This window comes from Lepisma saccharinum, chromosome 23, assembly GCF_977018435.1.
Source record: "Lepisma saccharinum chromosome 23, izLepSacc3.1, whole genome shotgun sequence".
Lineage (NCBI taxonomy): Eukaryota > Metazoa > Arthropoda > Insecta > Zygentoma > Lepismatidae > Lepisma > Lepisma saccharinum.
Window position 1 is genome coordinate 29,470,386 of NC_139251.1, and position 20,415 is coordinate 29,490,800.

Consider the following 20,415-nt stretch of genomic DNA (forward strand, 5'->3'; position numbering starts at 1 on the left):
CGCTCCCCCTGACGCCTGCAACGACGCCGAAGCCAGTCAGCCAACGCCAAAGACGACACCGAAGCCAAACACTGCCCAAAGCCCGAAGGACGCTTTCAGACCGACGTCCCAACCAAAGCCCGAAGGACGTTTCCAGACCGACGTCCCAACCAAAGCCCGAAGGACGTTTCCAGAGAGAGAGATGATTTCAGAACGACGCCGATTGAAGCCAGAGGGAGAGATTGAAGGACGACTCCAAAACGACGCTTCCAGAACGACGCCGAATCGAAGCCAGGCACCAGAGAGATTCCGAACCGGCGCGTGACCACGTACACCCGACGCTAGTGACAAGAGGAAAGCCCGAAGTACTAAGGAGGTGCAAGTACAACAGATCGTCGCAATTATTCTTCGTCGCGATCGACCTCGGAGGACAATTTCGCCACAAAGGAACCGTGTGCAAGTCCCGCGTCCAGGAGAGATGAATGACCACGCCATGGTAGCAGAGTCTGGTACAGTATACTTCAGAGGGTCTCATGTATATGTAAACGTGCGTCGTTAGTATCAACACCGTACAGTTAACGCCGAAGCCTCACTTATTTGCAAAGTTACTCAGGAAAACCCGAACCTAATTTCCGTGTTTGATAATTTTTTGGTATTGTTGTAAAAAAGGGTTATTTCATGTTCAGATATCTAATTTAATTGTCTGCATTCAGCGTTACAAGCTCCATTTCATTTCTTTAATGTTTAGTGTAAATTGTCAAAAGGTGTGCTCCATTTTTTGTGTAACCAACCGCCCAGTCGCGCCATTTAATTTGTCAATACTTGACTGATGAGTTCTTTTAATTGTGGAAAGCGTAGTTGTTTTTATTTCAAGGTCGTGTGCGTGAAATAGTATTATTTGTTGCATAGTGGTTTTTAAGGTAATTTTTGCTCGCGCCGACGATTGATTAGTGTATTCCGGCAGCTGGAGCCAATTAAGTTTTGCATCACTATGTAATTGAGTAGTTGTTCTCATTGGACGAGAGAGGCTGATGTGTAATACCCCCGTCCGGGAAACTAGTATAAAGTCGAGCTTACGACTCGATGCACACGTTCATTCGAACGAAAGATTTAACCACGCCGACCCATTGTCTTAGCTTTCCGAGGGCTGGCACTTAAGTTAATTTAAAAGAGCACAGGAGCTGGCAGACAAATGCCCTAAATTCACATAAAGGTTTAAAAATTAAAAGGAATGATATGTTAATGAGATCCATGATTTGTATCCATACTTCACATGTAAAAATACCTCATGTGTGTGAAAGAGAGATAGAGTGAATGTTGTGAGAGTGGGGAGGTTTTGTAAACAGTTGTTGATTGCAATATTTTTTGTTGTTACAATATATATTCATTTTTTACCGTTCGTCAGTGTTGTTATTTGACGTTTTTCAGGTACCAGATTGGGGTGTAAGGGGTGCTGCTTCCACGTAGTGCACCCAAGAGTCAACCTCACTTCCACGTAGTGCACCCTGGACAAGAGACTAACGAGGCTCTGGCGACTGGCACTATGGCCAGTATAATTTTGTGTGTGTTGTCCTGTTTTATGTCCTTGTGTGTGCTGAGTGCGCGTTTACTGCCTCAGCTTTTAACAGAAGTCAGAACATTTTAAGGTTTTAAAGTTTTTAGTTATGCAACGCTAGAGTTGTAATTTGTAATGGTAAGGGGCTGGACCCCGTATAATGTGACGGGAGCAAATTAGCCTAAGTGCTGACGCTCCCAAAATTTTAAATTAGATAGATAGATAGTCAGGTACCAGATATTATGCTATTAGTGTTTTATGATTGTTCGAATCTACATATCGAAGGTAAACAAAACAGTGTAACATTTCAAGGTATTAATCTCCGCCTCGCAATAGTATGACAATAAACGACCGTCTCAGTACCGAACTTGAAAACCTGGACCGAGAGTCACGACCGGTCTCCCGTACACATAACGACGTTTGGCCCCGTGCCGGGGTATGATTGACACGTCATTTCGGGGATCGTGAGTGCACTCGTTACAGTTCATCATGAAAGGCATTTATTAGCTATTATTATTGCATGCACAGTAAATATATAAATACAAATTCCTGTCATTTCAGGAAATTAGGTTCTAATTTTCATCTTAAACGTGGGGTGTAGTGTGATCCTTCCACATAGTACACCGAATCGTCCACCTCACTTCCACGTAGTACACCCTGGACTGCATTTTGCAGACTAACGAGGCTCTGGCGTCTGAACCTACGGCCAATATTATCTTCGTAGGACTGTGTTTTGTCCTTGTTTGTGCTGAGTGCCCCTTCACAGCCTCAGCTTTTAACTGAAGTCAGAATATTTGTCTCCGAAATTACACTCGTGTCATTAGTTATAATTTTAAATAAGGTAAGGGGCTGGGCCCCTTATCATGTGACTGGTGCAAAATAACGTAAATGCTGACTCACCCAAGATTTTAAATTGAATCAATGAATCAACATCTTAAACGAACCACTGGCCGGAATATATTACTTTTTCTAAATTTTCGAACCCCAGTCAAATTTAGTAAAATAACTTCTTCTCATTTCCTCTTCCTCTATTGTTTACAAGAATTTATGTAACAAAGGATGGATTTCTCTGGAGTGCATTAAATAAATAAAATGGATATCCAATGTCGTAGCAGGAACGCAGTGGTCCAGTTAGAATTTCTAAGTGCCAACCGGGAGACACGAGTTCGAGTCCCGGCGTGCGTTTGAGGCTGGAGGAATTTTCCCGCCGGTACCTTTGTAAAAGAGGCTCTGAACCCAGTAACACATCCATACTTTGACCAGGATTCAAATCTTTGATCTGTGCCTTCTTGGCGCGTTTCGCTGATCATTCCGCCGCGGATGCCAACATTGTAATTTATTCCCATTGTCGCTATTAACCTAAATAAGAAGAAAATCAACTAGAAGTTCTTCTCATTTTTATTTGTCTCCTTTACCTTTTTATCTCTTTTTGTGTACCTCTTTAGTTTTGAGTTTTTATTATAAGTCCACTTTATGCACGGAAAGGCTAATCGGAACTAGGCACTGTTTAAACTGGGATACGAACAAATCAGGGTAGAAGTTACGTAAGCTCTCGAAAGCTCGGAAAACTTTCCAGAATTCACCTGGTCGTTAGCTCGAGAGAATTTACTCGTGAAACGTTTTTTCTGTGCTTGCCTCTCCAAGAGAACATAATTTTTTTTAAAAAATGACCCCAGAACAGATTCAAATAAGGTTAAAAGTGATTTTTAGGTTCAAGCCTGTTACATCACTAAAATACATGCATTACTTTTGGTTCACCCTGCACAATGTTGACCTGCATTCGGAATTTTCCATTGCACCGGATGTCTAGTCTTCGGGAAGTGCCCGGCCGAACGAAAGTCCGTGAGTAGCGAACATTGACAGCGCACTTTCGCTATTATTTCCTGCGTTACCTTCGTAATAGCACCTTCGCGTGACGGGGCGGTGGAAAACAAGCGGCCGAGGGTCACTAGGTCAGGAGGAGGCTCCCAAGAAAAGACCTGGGATCGATTCCCGCCAACGCCTCGCCTTGCGGCCACGCCCTGCTCTCACGTGGCTCTGCTGCGAATGTTTTTGCTCGTCGTCATGGTTACGGATTCGCGCTTCTTTTTCCCGCTCTCTTCAGAGGTTGGGTCTTTCCGTAGTTCTCGAGGTGAGCAACAACGGTTCGGAGCCAGAAAGGGGAGGAGGGTTAACGCTCACCATAGCAAACTAGATTAATGCTCTTTTTGCCCAAATATGGGAGTTTTGTGCCGTATTTACGGCTGTATGAAATGAGACTGCCTTCCCGAGAACCCTCCCTACCTCTCAGTGCGCATCATTTACGTGCCGTAACGTCTACACTGGCTCTGTCCGAAAGCGCCAATTGAACGACAATTAGTCTGCAGCACGGCAGGACTGGGGAATGCAGTCTTCTGCACTTCACTGGGGACTACCGGTCGTCTTTCGTGCGCTTGTTATTCACTTGTTTGAAATCATGGAAGTCAAATGTCTGCCAGTTGCTGGTTGTAGTTCTTCTATTGTGTGGAAATGTAAATATGAGAACTTTTTAAAATGCTATGTTATTTCTATGGTGAGAAACAAATATATAACGCGGGAAAAAGAACTGTTCGTAGTTTTATCTGCTGACCGTAAGAGGCGCTGCAGTCTAAGTGGAATTAAAAATATTTCCGCTTCGAGACTGAACCGCTAGACCATTCTCGAAGTATGCTCGGGGGTGTAAGGGGCGACTTTCTGCTAAGGCGTCCAAAAGTCAACCTCACTTCCACGTAGTACACCCTGGACTGCATTTGACAAACGAGGCGACTGACACTATGGCCAGTATAATTCTGTGTGTTGTCCTGTGTTTTGTCAAGATTTTAGTTACAACACGGCATTACAGTTGTGCTATTTTAGTTATGATAAGGGGCTGGACCCCGTGTAGTGTGACGGGTTCAAAATAGCCTTAGTGCTGACGCACCCAAAATTGAAAAAAAAAATCTAAGTATGCTCACTTCAAGTACGGTCTTCCACCTTTCGGACACGGCCTCTGTCCCGGGAATCTATGGAGCAAGGGAATGAAAACAAGTCCACATAAAAAATTGTACTTCTAAAAAATTATTGGCTGGAGCACAGTGAAATGGCTCGAATTCCACTTTAAACTGTATTTGAGCAAACATGGATTTAAACCTTGATTTTTTTTTACCATACTGTGTTGTAAACACAGATATGTAGCGCCAGACTGGAAATATAGTGATTTATAATAGCAGGTACTGGAGTAAGGCAAGGATCTTGTAAATGTACACTACTATCGGATTAAAATTACGAATACTAGAGTTTGGACTAAAATTAAAAATTAACCACTAGATCTACATAAAAACTAGTTACATCAAAATGTTGCTTATTCAATTCTGCTTTAAGCTATGGTAACAATTTTTTTTCGAGTGTGCCTTCGATTTTTTATCGTTGAGAAATGAAGAAAAGTGCTATTTTTTAAAAAAAAATAAAAATAAAGAGTCCAAACTGAGTATCCATAATTTTATCCGATAGTTGACTACTTCATGGCATTATCGTTTTGATATAGGGTAGCAAACTTCATCTTAAGTGTCTTATACACTACTGTAAATTAAAAGCTGGAAAGATGCATGGAACTTGAGTAGATCAAACCTGCGTTGAGCACCGTCGCTTTTAATTTAACGTGTATGGAGTAATATAAATTAATGACAATGTTTGTCGTTGGTTTGCATGTCCTGTGTTGATGTTCAAGAAGCATGCATCCCAGAGTCACTTAATGAATTCGCTCTCAAAATAAACTCCAATGTTCCTGTACCAACACACGTGGACAAAAATATTGTTTTCCTCCTCGCGCGGTTATCTGCCCTTCAGTTCCGCTGTAGAAACCCGAGGGGAAATGTTAATCGCCAAATAGCGTGCAAAGGCTCTTACCTAATGTGCTGCATTATCGAATTCTGCTTTGGAGGAACTGCTCCTTAAAGTTACGAGGGAAGCAAGAACAAAAACAGTGTGCAACGATGAGCATTTTGCATAAAACTAGCTCAAATATCCTTCATTCAACCATGCACAGCCGCTCCAAATATTTCCCAGGACCCGGGTAATGTTGTTTAATAAAACAAGAACTTAATTTTGTTTCAGCCCACGTCGTTTTCCCTTGTTTTGTTTCCCAGAACGCTCGAATAATGGTTACCTTTAAACTCTCCTCACTAACTTGTGACGGAGCGCTAGTGTGCTGTTTGGGCTAAGCTATGACGTCATTCGGTAATCTCAAAAACATTGTGCGCATGCGCGTGTGCAATGTATCTTATTAAACCGTGCGCTATAATTTGTACGGCACGGAAGTAAGTAAACTGCTTGATGTGAAGCTGTCGCACTTGTTCGTGTTTGTTGACGGTCGAATTGGGTTGTGATCTGTTGTAGAGTGTACAGCATGCTGGGTCTTAGTATTATTGCCACATATCTTGGATTCAGTTTTCCCGTTATTTGTGGCTAAAGTTCTGTATGTTGATTGGTCTACCACGATTTACAAGGCAGCGAGTAATTTTTGTGACAATTTAATGTACAAACCCGATAATGTTTATTGTTAACGCAACTTTATTTTCAAACACTTCTTTCTTAAGTAGAACTTTAACAACTAATCGGAATTCCAACCTTTCTTACTTTAAGTACTGGGGCATTATTTTGTATTGTTGGTATAATTTTATAATAAAAAGAAGTGCGTTTACTTACAATGGATTTACAGTTTTACAAATTGTTATAATTTAAACAATTCTAGACGTGATGCTCCCTGTTTCTGGAATATACAATCTCTAATAAAATTATCGTGTCTAGAAGGGATATAATATTTCAACATTTCTTTTAAAAAATAATTTAGCTCCTAAAAGTCGGGGGACAAGTTTTCTTTTAACTTTTATGAACATAGATAATTGCAAGTTCAAATATATCAAGTTCTGTTCCCTTCCATATCGCTCCAACTGACGTTGCTTGTCAGCCAATACCCTTCCATTATCCCTAATTGTCCTACCTGTTATCCACCCACCCTGTCATAACTGTTCAACGTGATTGTGTTGAAAGGAGGAGAGATTGCTTCTTCATACATGCTAAGGCCTGTTGCTCGAGGCTGTGACGTAGTTTCAAATCCCGCTGACGCGTTACCCCGCCTCCTGTAAACTCTATGTTGAAGAAAAATAGGAGGCGGCATTGGGCGCGTGCCAGGGAAGGAAAAGTAGTGCAGGGAATAATTGGTAGATGACAGCACTGTAGAGCAATGCCAACGCCTGTTTCTCGGAGCGTCGTCGCTCGTCAGTTGAATACGAATGTCAGCTTTGGAACAATGTACAACAGGGTACGTATAACAGTGGCGTAGCGTTATAGTACGCCCATAGGCCCGGCATTCCCTCATTTAAAATTTCAAAAATGCGTAAACGCTGTAAATATAAAGTAAAACTTTATTTCATAAATACTAATTTCATATAGTATGTTTGATCTTCATGGCATTATAAAAGCTATTTTTCGCGATCCGCTTGCAACGCTCCACTAACAACACTCGTTCTAGCATTTTTTTTTCTCCAATGCCTTTCCTGGCCGGACGGCGAACAGATTTGGCGTAAAGGACTCTATATCAGGGTTTCGGAGCGGAGCTGCCCACGCTCCGGAGCGTGGAGCGAGATTCGAAGAAATGGTTCGCTCCGTTCCGGAGCGGAGCGATGTCTTAGCCCGCTCCGCTCCGGAGCGAGGAGCGAAATTTTAGGAAATGGTTCACTCCGCTCCGGAGCGGAGCGCTACCTTGACACGCTCCGCTCCGGATCGGAGCAGAGGAAGTTGGAAAATTTCTCGCTCCGCTCCGGAGCGAGAAGCGAAATTTTAGGGAACGGTTCACTCCGCTCCGGAGCGGAGCGATACCTTGTGACGCTCCGCTCCGGAGCGAGGAGCGATATTCAAAGAACTTGCCCACTCCGCTCCGGACCGCTCCGAGGTTGGATAATACGAGTGTATACAGAAAACTAACGATCAAAGGTTCCGAGTACATTAGTAATTTTGTTTGTGGAATTTGTACGGCATTTGAAAATCGCCCGTTATTGTTTTTATAAAACTGATTATTACTAAATGCCACGGAAACAGTCCAGACAAGATTACGTCACTCACCTACAGTGTTGCCAATAAGCAAGGAATAATCCTTACACAATACACCAGGGAAGGCACATTGAACCGCCCGCATACGTACAACGCGCAATGTGTCAACTGTGAAGCGTAGAAGAAGTGTGGCAAACCTGGAGGCCAGGGGTGTGGAGGAGGCAAGGGGAAGCTTCGATTTCCACTGGACTGTTGTCGTGAAGAGAGCGATATTATTATTATTATTATTACATTTTCATTATCACTTCTACTACTCTTCTACTACTTCTGGGGACAATGTATTGCAGGAACATGATAACTTCAAACTGTAGAATTTTTTTTAAAAGGAGTAATACTATTTTGGGGAAATTCTGCCTCATTCTGGCCCCCTCCCTTGGAAAAATACCTTGCTTGTCCCTGCCTGGAAAAAATCCTGAAGACGTCCATGTATCAGCGGCGTTAAAAATTTCATTAAATGTACATACGCCACCGTTGACAAGCACACATAATATGCATGTAATGATACAAGAGAACACAGCTTTTAAAAGCTTCTTTTTACGACAGTGAAGAGAAGAACAACACGCGCAAGTAATACTTTTAAAAGACAACAATCTAGCCAGAATTGGTGTAGCATAATTCTAATACTACTGGCAACACTGGATCTGTCTGGTAAAGGCGATGTCTCTACCATGAACGGATAAGTCGAACGCAACGTACAGCGCAGCGAACGAAGTTCTCAACCCCGAAAGCACACACAAACACCCTCCTCCCCTCTTGAAACGGGCACAAGACCAATGCGCTAGCGGATTGCACTGAGTCACCTGCAAGGAACACGGAATACGGCACAAAACGAAGCTGTCTGTTGTATGGGGGAGGTATGTCGGATAAATCCGCAAAGCAGAAAACTGATTGCTTGAAATTATTCGTAACCCATTCAACACATAACATTCAAACTCTTATATCTAAGAGTCACAATAGAAAATAGTACATCTCAATACAGAAATACTATTTACGTAGTTCATATTTCAACTTACTTCAAATGAACAATTTACGTACTATAGCTCTCTCTCTCTATTGAGCCAAAACAACATTCTTGTATTGTTTTACCAATGTTTAATGTGCATGATTGATTTAGTTCATTTTACTTCTCTTCTTTGTCGCTTTTGGATAATCGCGAAGATGGGGATGATCGATGTTATGATTAAATTGATGAACGATACACACAAAGATTGTACACTCGCCTCACTTAGTACTCCGGCAGTTTGTTTCTTTATACAGCATATTTGCAGAAGATACAATTCAACATACAAGTGTATAAAACAAACTTATTACTAACTTCGTTGACCCTGTACAAGCCCATGCCGGGATTTGAACCATCCCACGGATCCCTGACGTCATAGGGTGCTGTGCTGTAGAGCGACCACAAACAAAAAAGCTTCGACCAAAAGTCCCCGCGCACCTCCCCCCTTCACCCGTTTTACTCGGGTCATAAGAAAGCATGCTCCACTCTGTCCCTCCCCTCCAAGCGGGGGCGATCATACAGACAAACAACTAGAGTACATGGAAACAGGACTGCAGGCTCCGTCACGGAAGTCGGTTTTAATGTACACATTCCCAATATTCATAGTTGCATTACAGCATTCGTGTTAAAAAAAAACTCCTAACCGGATCGGAGCGTGCGTCTAAAAAATCTGAACCACTCCGCTCCGGAGCGGAGTACTGCTGTATATCATGCTCCGCTCCGGATCGGAGCGTGCGACTCAAAAAGTCGAACCACTCCGCTCCGGATCGGAGTGCTGTCTTACCACGCTCCGCTCCGGAGCGAGGAGCGGAGTAGAACTGACGCTTCGAAGTCGCTCCGGAGCGCTCCTTTAGTACGCTCCGCACTCCGCTCCGAAACCCTGCTCTATATTCCTTGCTGGAATTTGCTGCCCTGGAGGTAAAGCTTGGATCTCTACAGCACCCGCGCAATGCTCTCTTGGACGGTGGCGTACGGAGCAGAGAAGCTACGTGATTGGTTCATGTGACCCTTCCTTCCTTCCGTCCCAGACGACAGAAGCGGAATTCCTACCAGTTTCTTCGCGCTCGGGCTGTGTGATGTTACAATACGCGATATTGACTGACGTTACTTTACCAGACTCAAATATACCATTTCTTAATGGCCACTGCATTGTATAATTTATCGCACGAACAGCGATGTGCATTAAAAAGTAAAATAAGTTGGGGAAGTCCTCGTGGTATAAGTTCAGCCTGTGGCTGCTCTACCACTTAACCCGCAAAACTATTCTGTTTTTATTATTTTTTCGTTAGTATCTAACTGCTTAATATTGTGTCAATGGAAATGTTTAGCATTCATTTGAAAACTTTTAACATCGAATGGTCTCTGATTGATTGATTGAGTTGGTGTTTTAAGTCCACTTTATGCACAGGAAGGCTAATCGGGACTGGACCTACGGTTTAAAGTGGGATCCGAACCACTATGTTCCTCCACCGGGAGTCGAACCCGGGACCCCTTGATTACAAGGCGACAACGCTACCACTCGAATGGTCTCTGGACAAAATTATTTTTTAAAATGTTTATGAGCATTCTCAAGATGCAATAAACAGTGATCTGAATTACTAATCGACACTGTTACGATAGTTGAATCATCCACCTACCTCCGTGTCGGAGTATTTTGCACAGCGCTCCAAGACGACATAGGGCCATGGTTCGAATCCCGGCGTTAGCACTGGTGTTCTCTGTGAGTGTCCCTTCATCACTCATATTCATATTCGCGATTAACCAAAAGTGGTAGAAAAGCGAAGTAAAATAAACCAAGTCAATCAGTAGTTGGATCACCCACAACAATAACGTCCCCTGTTGTTCAGAGGCGCTTGTGATTGTTAGGTTTTTTAATGACTTGCGTCATGCAAAAAGGAATAAAAAAAGGTATAAAACAACCAGAGTTCAAAACATTTGTGGCATAGTGAGGCATCTAATTTTCTAGCTAAAACATGCATGAATGATGTTTTATTGAAAACCCAGCTGACTTCAGGCAAATAAAATAAATACCTGTGGCGGCTAATTCCATAAGTAAATTATTAAGCAAGAAAGGCCCGACCCTTCCTTCGGACTTGGCGTTCCCACCCGAAATGCTCATGCTACGCCACTGACGTATAATAAAGTATGTGTTATATCATTGACCAAGATTGAGATTGTTTTCAGACTATTCCCGAGCAAATTCATTACGTTCGCTGTGAATTTTCGCACATGACAATTTTATTTTCAGATTCCAAGCACTTTCTGGTGCGTGAATCTTGAAACTTCCTCCGTCTACACGGATGCAAAAACTCTTTTTGCCATAGGACCTCGAAAACATGCGTAGACCTATCATCTTTGAAATTCGACGCCATGTTGGAGTTTGCGCAGTACTCTCAAGCTAATTCTCTCAATAATAATAAATAGTCCAATTGCATGTATTTTTTTTAATTGGGAAACTAGTTTTAAAATTTAAACCACGCTTTTATGGTTAAGGTCTTTCTTTAAAGTGATTTTGAACAAAAGTACGAACATCCTCAAAAAATATTCACTATGCTTTTGAATTTGATGGAAAATATCAGATTCAAATGTTTGAGCGCTGGACCTTTGGCCAAGTTCATTTCCTTTCCAAAAAAAAAAAAAAAAAAAAAAAAAAAAAAAAAAAAAAAAAAAAAAAAAAAAAAAAAACCAAGATATTCCAAATTGCGAAAAATTGCATGTACTTAGAATTGGTTCTAGACTATTCGCGCGAATCGTGTGGTTTGCTTCCGTTGTCACAGATCTAGAAAAGTTAAATTATCGTGTTGATTTATGCAACCCGCTGCACGTTGTCATGCGGCGGGTGGTATATACTCCAAGGGTGTATCATTCTTGGGTTTTGGAAACTAAAGCATCAGGATCTGCAAGATATAACCCCAACAATTTCTGATGTGGATATTAGCGGCAGTGGCGTACCCGTAAGCGGTTGGTGGGGGTCGTAACTCTCTCCGTTGGCCTTAAAGAAAAAGTCGAATGCAGGAAAGATGGCAAAACTGTAAGCTGATAAGAAAAAAATACATCTCACCCTCTATGTGAACATACCCATAGAAATGCCTCTTTTAAGATTCCTCCAACAGTACTAATATTGGAGACTGGTTTCCCGAGCAATATTGAAGCGTGGAACTAAGGGTTGGAGGGAAGGTATCGAACCCCTCTTGACGGCGAGATTGCCTCCTCTTGCGTGTCAATTGATTATATGCCCGCGTACTCGCATGCAAAATACACCACGTACGAATAATTGAATTAAGAGTAGTTGGAGACGGGGCGGAGGCAGTGGAGCGCGTGGGATTTTGTTTGTGGTTGCCAGAGGGTTGAGCTTGTTAAACGTCATTAACTGGAAACGTGGAAGGCGCTCTACCCCTGTTCCACGGTTCACTATGCTCCATCTCGTGGTTTTCCAACTAACGCGCATACGAGGAAACGATTTGATAGACTGAGATATGAGTTTTTGGATATTCATACGCGGGCATATTGGCAGTGTTTTGGAATTAAGGTTATTGATTACTTTTTGTAGGTAACTAGTAACGAAATTAATAGTCAAGTCTACAGTTACTCTTTCTTCCAGGCCGGCCCCCGTGCCAGAGTAGTTAGCACGTCGCGCTACAACGTCAGGGGTCCGGGTTCGAATCCTGGCCTCTGCATGGATGTTTACGAGTGTCCATTCATCTATTTCATCACTCACCACAAGTCAATCAATCAACCTTTTTGTACGGTTCATCAGTAATGAAAAATTACATTTTACACACACACAGACAGACAGACAGACATATATTAATATATATAATCACGGACGCCCACAGAATTTTCTCTCCATTTTTTTATCCTTCCATCTGATAGATTACATAACCTGATTTATCCAATATATTATTTTCATAATCATAATTGGTTTTAGACGCCTTAGAACAGTATATTTTATCTATGCTTATAAGTTTCGCAGATGTAGCCTACATGAAAATTGTAATTAAAAGGAAATGATTCCTGTCTCGTTTTACTTTATCACCAAAAGATGTCGTTGCGGGCGCGCATACGTTTCTCTTTCGTCAGCACTCCCATATGACGGCGCCATTTTTCTTCCTTGAAGCAGTTAAAAACAAACTTGCTCTGATTTCGATTGACGCACGGAAGAAAACAAACCATCTCTGCTCACACATCTGGTTTTATAACTGCCCCAAAATACCCGGCGTTTGCTCCGATTACAAATGTAGGGCAAGAACGGGTGGCAATCGTGGGTGGCTGTGACGATTGTGTGCTTCTTCCTGTTATCTTCCAAGTTGCGTAAGTTCGGATGCTATTTTCGACAAAGTGGAACAGAGACCTTCCACTTGTAGTGTCTGTTTTATTTCAGCTCTTCGACCTTCGACAAAGTCATAGCATCTTCAGATGCTTTCACTCGGTTCATGTTGCCAAAGAAAACTTATTTCGAATAACAATGAAAGCAGTGTTTTATTAATGATTCCAAAAATGTAGCAAAACGTATGTGCAGAAAGATTTCCAGTAACCCCTCCTTCTCGAACTATTGAATATATATATATATATATATATATATATATAGGGTGACTAAAACAACTCCCTTAGTGGTGCACAAAGCGAAAATGGACAGAGGGCCGGGTAGCCGCCCTCCCCCAGACCACTGGATAAGTGTTGAGTGTGTCAGTTTATAATAATGTGAATATCTGTAGCGTCACTTGGTACCTTTGCATGGCCGCCTTTTTCTGCGATTACCAAGACACCTATGGATATCAGCAACTGGGGTCGCAGCCAGGTTGTCTTTATGCATATTTAGCCTTCTCTAGTGGTCAGGGAGTGGGGGGTTGTCACATTCAAGTTATTTTTTCCTGTAATTCTCGCCATTAATTCTTAATTTAACCAGTACACTGTGGTATTCCGGACGAAGCACATGGCAACATAGGATTTTCGGCTACCATTGAGGCTCGTACCTGTGTACAGCCTCATGGGTGCATGCTACATTGAAAGTTCAAGCACTCTTTAGATTAGATTTAATAGATTGAAACCCACATATTGCCAACAACTTACACCTCGTTCCTCCAATAATAGAGTTGTTCTGTGGAACCAGAGTTTTAAATCACCCTGTATGTGTTTGTGTGTTTGTGTAAATCCCCAAAGAGGCAAAAACCAGCAGAGGGATTTTCCAGTACCACCCCTGCATATCCATTGTTACAGTCATTGTCTATGTGTAAATTAACGTTTGTCATGTAAGAATTAGTATTAATGTATGAATTTATCATAACAGCAAAGAAATTAACGTAGAAAAGCACATGGAAGGTTTTTGGGGTTGTCCAGGTTAGCAACATCACTTTTGATCTGATGTTCCAGCGAGATTTTTGATTCACAAGGGAGGAAACTTTTGGTTTGGTTTGAGTTGGGTGTTTTAAGTCCACTTTATGCACAGTAAGGCTAATCGGTACTGGACCTACGGTTTAAAGTGGGATCCGAACCACTGTGCCATGTGCCTCCACCGGGTATCGAACCCGGGACCCCTACAAGGAAGGAAACTGTCCCATCCCCTTCCCAAAGTTATGATAGAAATTATCAAATCTGCTGTATTCTACAAAATGATGTTATATATGAAACATCGTAAGCATCTGTGTAATTTTAAATGGTATTCATGTGTTAGAAACTACAAATATATTTTTACCCCTTCAGATTCCACTTTTTTTAACTAGACATATCACAGTATGTGTTAGGTACAAAATTTTGCCAGGTTTTACAGACATTTGGTTTTTCAACTTAAATGTAGAAATTTTGAATTCTGCTGAAGTATGTAACTAAAATTTGACTCTTGTACCCGTGGATTACTGAAATCTCATCATTCTTACATTAATGTGGTGTTTAGGTTATGCATATATTGCACTATGACTTTACATCAAGAGTCTGAAAGATTTCTAATTATACATTTCTTTTTTCTTTTGCAGCACGGACAGTGGGTGGGACAATCCATTTCGACCAGATGGAGACTTGAGCCGTGAAGCAGATGAAATAGTTGAATTGATCAAGGGAGGAAAACCAATCACTCCGACCCCTGGCAGTCAAGCACCAAAACTTCCAGAGGTTGATGGCTCGCCCACGGGACAGACCACAGGTGATGCTGTTGATAGTGCATCATCGCCACTCATCTCACCGAGCAAAGCTGACGGAACGCTAACATCCGCCTCTCCCCCGAAGAGCGGAGCTAATGGCAATGCTCCCTCAGAAGTTCTGACACCCGGTTCCTTGGAAGTCCAGCACGGTGTCGTTGTCCCTCCAAGTGATGCTTCGCAAGTGGAACATGTTGTACTGAAGAAGAAACAAAAGTGTAAATGCTGTGTTATTCAGTAAAAATTACGTGACGGAAGACAAACCTCAAAAGACTGCTACACAAAAAAAATATAAAATATGCACTTGCACTTGGATGAAAAATAATGTATTTGCAAATAAAAAAAATGTTTAAAAGTTACAAAAAAAGGGAACTTGTGTTTGGTGAAAGAGCTGGGAGTGTGAGTAGCTTTAAAAAAAAAGTGTACATCGGGTGAGGTTGTATCTGCTTTTTTTTCTGTATGAGTGACATTGTTCGACATGCCTGTGTCCAAAGTTACTTGAAACAAAACTGGTTGGTGAGAGACAACTATAAGAGTATATATATAATGGAGCAAGTGCACTAAAAGTGGCTTTGTAAACTGACTTTCCAAGTGAAATGACGCATTTCTCAACTTCTTTCTTGTTTTTATTTTCAAATTAGAAACTAGGTGCAGTGCAGAATGTGATGCAGAATGAAGGACTGCTGCTGTAGGTACTGTGTCATTGCTGTGAACTTGACCAGGTTAGTGTTTTGCAACAACAAGGTAGAACATGCGTATATGTGAGACTGAATAACACTAATGCTTTGTGTGGGAAGGACTATTTTTAACAAGAATTCATGTTGTGTAATTGTATCTTAACAATATATATTCAACATTTTAAGTATTTTTCCCCTGAAAAAAATCTTTCTCATGTTTATGAAACTTTCCAAGATCCTTCCCACATAAAGGGTAGCTAGTGGTAAGTAAGTTGAATGTACTGACTATTGCTAACCTGAATGTATTATTCCTTGCATCATGTTAAACATTGTAAAGGAAAGAAAAATGTTTCCATACAACTCACTGATAAAAGCTTCAATTTTGTAAAGTAGACCCTGAACTTTAAAACCTTTCTTGCTAATGAATTTATTCTTTTAGTGTTTTAAGTATCGAAAGATTATCAACTTTTTCACATATTTTAAAATATGCACTCCTTTCATAAATTGTTCGATAATCAACGTATATTGTTATTTCAGTCTGTAAACTGCATACTTGAGCATACTATTCTAGTTAATTCAATTTAGTATTGTTGCTCTGACTTACTTTGTTAATTACTTACTGTTAATTGTCAATTTACTTTCATGTAAAACTTCCATCTATTGAATATACATTAACTTTTTTAATCTTTTTTTATTTAATCAACATCAGTGCTACTTGAATGAACTCAATGAAAGAGAGATTGAGAATCTTGCTATCTTTTGAACCAAAATATAAGCTTGTTTATTTTCTAGCAGTTTACAAAGTATGCCATTATGTAGTGAATAATACATTGAGGAAAATACCAGCACGTAGTGCTGAGACCTACATTGTGACTAGTGTTTGACACATCAGATTATCTGAGAAGGGTTAGAATTTTCCTATATTCTCTCGTGTGTTTATTCTGTTGAAATAATTATTAGACTACTTCTCATGTCAATGGAAAAATCTGTTATAAACTATGGGAGAAGGAACAACTGGCATTTTTAATTATTTATGTTTTAATGAAAAAGCAAGTAGATACACACAAAAATGAAGGTAACTGTTTTTGAAATAAATGAAAACATGTTTCAAACTTGAAACACAGAAATTGATTAGTCAAAAAGGTATGCATGGTTGATACTGATGTTTGTTTCAGCAGCTTTTCTGTAAATACGTCCCAATTTTTTGGACCAACTTGAGAAAAAAGAAAAAACTAGCTCTTTGTACTGAGTATATTCAGTGACATTGCATCATACATAAAATATCTCTTATCAAAATATTGACATGTTTTGCTCATAGTAAAAATATATTTATGCTTTCTGTTTTATTGTATTTTGGTTGATGCAAGAAAAAACATAGATTTTTAAAGAGCCACAGTGTGACCTGGCATAGTTGTGCTGTATGTATGTCCAATTGTGCCTCTAAATTTTGGTTATTTACATTTTCATGCAAGTTCAGTCATAGATATTTGTCGCTAGATACTATTATATACCCAACAAATACTTGCTTTGATGCAATGGTCATGTTGAACTTAGCCTGCATACAAGTGTTCAAAATTTTTTAGTAGAGATTTTTAATACAGAATAACCAGATGTGTGTGTATATATATATATAATTTTGACTCCCATCTTTTTCATTTACTTTTCATCTGGTGTCTCTAAGCTCACAACACATATTTATGGTGCTATAATAACAATGCGTTGGTTTTAAACTCCTAAAGTGAATGAACAGCTTTCTTTAAGCTTCTGTGGTCATTTACAGGCACTGAATACTGTAGCCAGAACTGTTTTTATTTGTCAGTTTGTTATGTATCCTAGTTGTGCATTGCTAGTCCAAATGAAATGAACTACTGGGAGATGTTACGAAAGTGTTCAAACAACATGATATGTTAGTTTAATTGTGTAAGTCTTTCGTTGATCTTGATTGTTCTATTGACCAACTATGATACTTACAAATAAATATATGTAATCACAAATTCACAATCTATTTTTGGAAAAACGGAATGTATTTTAAAACTGCTCTAAGAATTAAAATACGGCTATATTGTACTGTAAGTGATTACAAAGGATGTAAAATAAAATAAGAAAAATAGGTTTCAATATGACTCAAATATGCTATTGTGGTTTGTATATATGATTGCCTTCTTTCAGGGCATAAATAGTAGCTGCATTTTTTAATGTATTGAGTGTATAATAATGTACGAACTCATAATTTATGCTAAAAAAATAATAATGTAAAATTATTTCTTGTGTATATCATTTGTAATTGCTTTACTGTATTTTTATTTTCAATGTTTGTACAAAGTAAAACGGTACTTCCATATTTTCACATGAGTCATTTTTGGTATGAATTCATAACTATTTTGAAATAATCTGGTAAATTCTTACAAACTATGAATATTCACTGATTTTCTATGAAATCAATAAGTTTTATTCTTGAAATTTTACTCAAGTTATATTATTGTTGGATTCATAAGATTTTTCCGTAATTTTAATTCGTGGAACAATATTTTTTTATACTTTATATAATTTTTACCGTCTCTTTTCTAATTCCTTAGTCTGTTGGCTTAATTCTCTATTAACTTCATGCTATACTTTCACTCCTAGTTGAGACCTTATGTTCAGTTTTGGTTTAACCTATTTCTGAGCACTAGCTTTATGTCTAATGTACTTTTAAAATTTCTTCCATACATAGCATAAATTAGCATACCAGTTATCAATAGAAAGAGCTAATTAAAAAAATATTAGTTGATAAAATACTGAACTCACAATGTCTTTATTTTCATATTTTTAATTAAATAGTAATGAATGAAAGTAGGCTAAGGTAATTAATGTTGTTACCACATACAAGAATTTGAAACCGAAAAAATGTCTTTCATATAATTTAATGTAGGATAAATACACATGCATAATGTTAAATTACAATCCCAAAGGTGTGTTTAACGTAAGAAACAAAGAAATATATTTCTTGTAACACACATTCAAGTATTTATCATGCATTGAGTCATCAAAATTACAGTTATGTGAAGAAGTTCCTTAATTTCTCCTATTAAGTTAAAATTTTGAAATTTTTTTGCATTAACAAGGTCTAGTCTGAAAATTGTAAATATTTTTTTTATCCATCCCTTGATTATTAAAATATGTTTCATGAAATTGATATTTATTAGTCGATTAGCAAGAAACTGATGAACAAGAAGACATCATGCAGGATATTGTATTGTATTGTGATGTGTCAAAAAGTTTGAAAATCGATGTAGGGAAATTTGTGTGTTCAGAAGATTTTTATAATTCTATAGCTATGTACTGGAAAACTTTTCTTCTTCTTATTTTTTTTAATAGAAGAGAGAAAGATAGAATTTACCAGCTTGTAACTGTTTTCAAATTTCATACTTATGAATGAGAATTAATGAGAGGAATACATTAGTGCATATTTGACCATGAAACTTCATTTAGTTTCTCATTGGCCATAAAACAATAATGTTATTTATCTGCCATTTTACGTTCTTATTTTGTAAATTTCTTACCAACTTCCAAAGACGAAGCATGTTCACGTAATTGTTGTGAGTACATAAAATGCAAGACAAACACAGCTGCACGTCAACTCTATTTAGTAAGCTTCATTAGTAACATGAAGGACTAAAAGTATAATATGTATAATTAAATTGACACTTTGTACAGTGTTCTTGTTATTTTCAAAATGTTGTTATTTTTTTTTTTTCAAATGTGTGACTGACTAAATATTGGGTAAAACTTCTTCAAAGAGAGCCAATTTCTGTATTTATGAAACTTGAAAATGCAAATACAATTCTAACATAGCTTTTGCATTGATGTTGCCTTCAGTTGAAATCCCATTTTAATTATTACTTTATGTTTAAGCTAAGTTTAAAGAAATTCATAAAGTAAAAATTTTGAGATGGTAAAAAAAAGTGATAAAAAGGTAAAGTGTTCCCCTGTGCATAGCACCACGCCATGAAGGCGTATAGGGGGTGTGGGGGTAACGCCCCACACTTTCTTGATCCAGTCGTGAGTGGGGGTGATGTGATCAGCATCACGCCCCTGACCGCCTTTACCCCCCAGGGTTTCCCCCAGGTACCCATTTTGAGATGGATCAAAATTAATTTTCTATAACACTAATAAACGTTAATACTTATGTTCAAGCATATGGTTAATCAACCTTTTGCCAAAATGTCTTGCCTTGTTTTAGTGTACGCCAGTTTGGCTATGAACCTTTGGAAAGAATTCTTTTTATTGCACTAGATCCATGAATTAGATGTTTTCTGGGAATCATGTACAACAAACTGTTTGTAATTTCTACAAATCTTGTAATGGTTTCATTTTTTCAAACCAGTGTGTATGGATATCTGATGGCAACAGGAACTGTTGTGTTAAAGTGTACATAGAACGTACAATAATTTTTGCATTTGGTAGGTAAGTGTATAAGAGAATCATGTGAATAAGTTCTACTGCACAAATGACTTGACCTTATATTCTACACATTTAAGAAAGGTTTGGTGCTAGTACACTAAGCATCCGGGTTATAATGAGATGTTAAAGTATAAATTTTCATTTACATCTAATATTTGACTAGTTTAGTACTTGAAGATTGAATAACCTGAAAGAGTCCAGAAAATTGGCATATGACCGACCATAAGAGTCACGAGATGTAAAAAAATATTTCAGTAGTTGTAAGTATTGCCAAAGTTTATGATGAGGTAATTCCCAGGAAACATTTTTAAAGGCCAAAAGCCTTTTCCATATTCAAAATAAGAGGAAAAATATATTCCCCACATTGTCCACACGTGTTGTCAACAAAAACTCAGTCCAGTGGGCCAGTTCTACATCCCTCTTATGTTGCAAATGGTACCATACCTGAATTCAATGTTGTCATTATTTTGGGGAATTTGTGAAGTTAATTTTTCTTCCATTTTGAAGTTTTATGGGCATTTCTGT

At 39.0% G+C, this 20,415-nt stretch overlaps 1 protein-coding gene across 3 annotated transcripts in view; it reads left to right on the forward strand.

Annotated features, from left to right (window-relative positions):
- The window catches only part of LOC145977799 (uncharacterized), a 513,473-nt gene extending 494,186 nt beyond the window's left edge, over positions 1 to 19,287 (forward strand). For all 3 annotated transcript variants that reach the window (XM_083110089.1, XM_083110092.1, XM_083110088.1), the window contains one exon: positions 14,609 to 19,287. In XM_083110089.1, coding sequence (XP_082966215.1) covers positions 14,609 to 15,011 — 403 coding nt within the window. In that variant the 3' untranslated portion in view covers positions 15,012 to 19,287. The remainder of the gene's footprint in view (positions 1 to 14,608) is intronic.
- Positions 19,288 to 20,415: the final 1,128 nt, after the last annotated feature.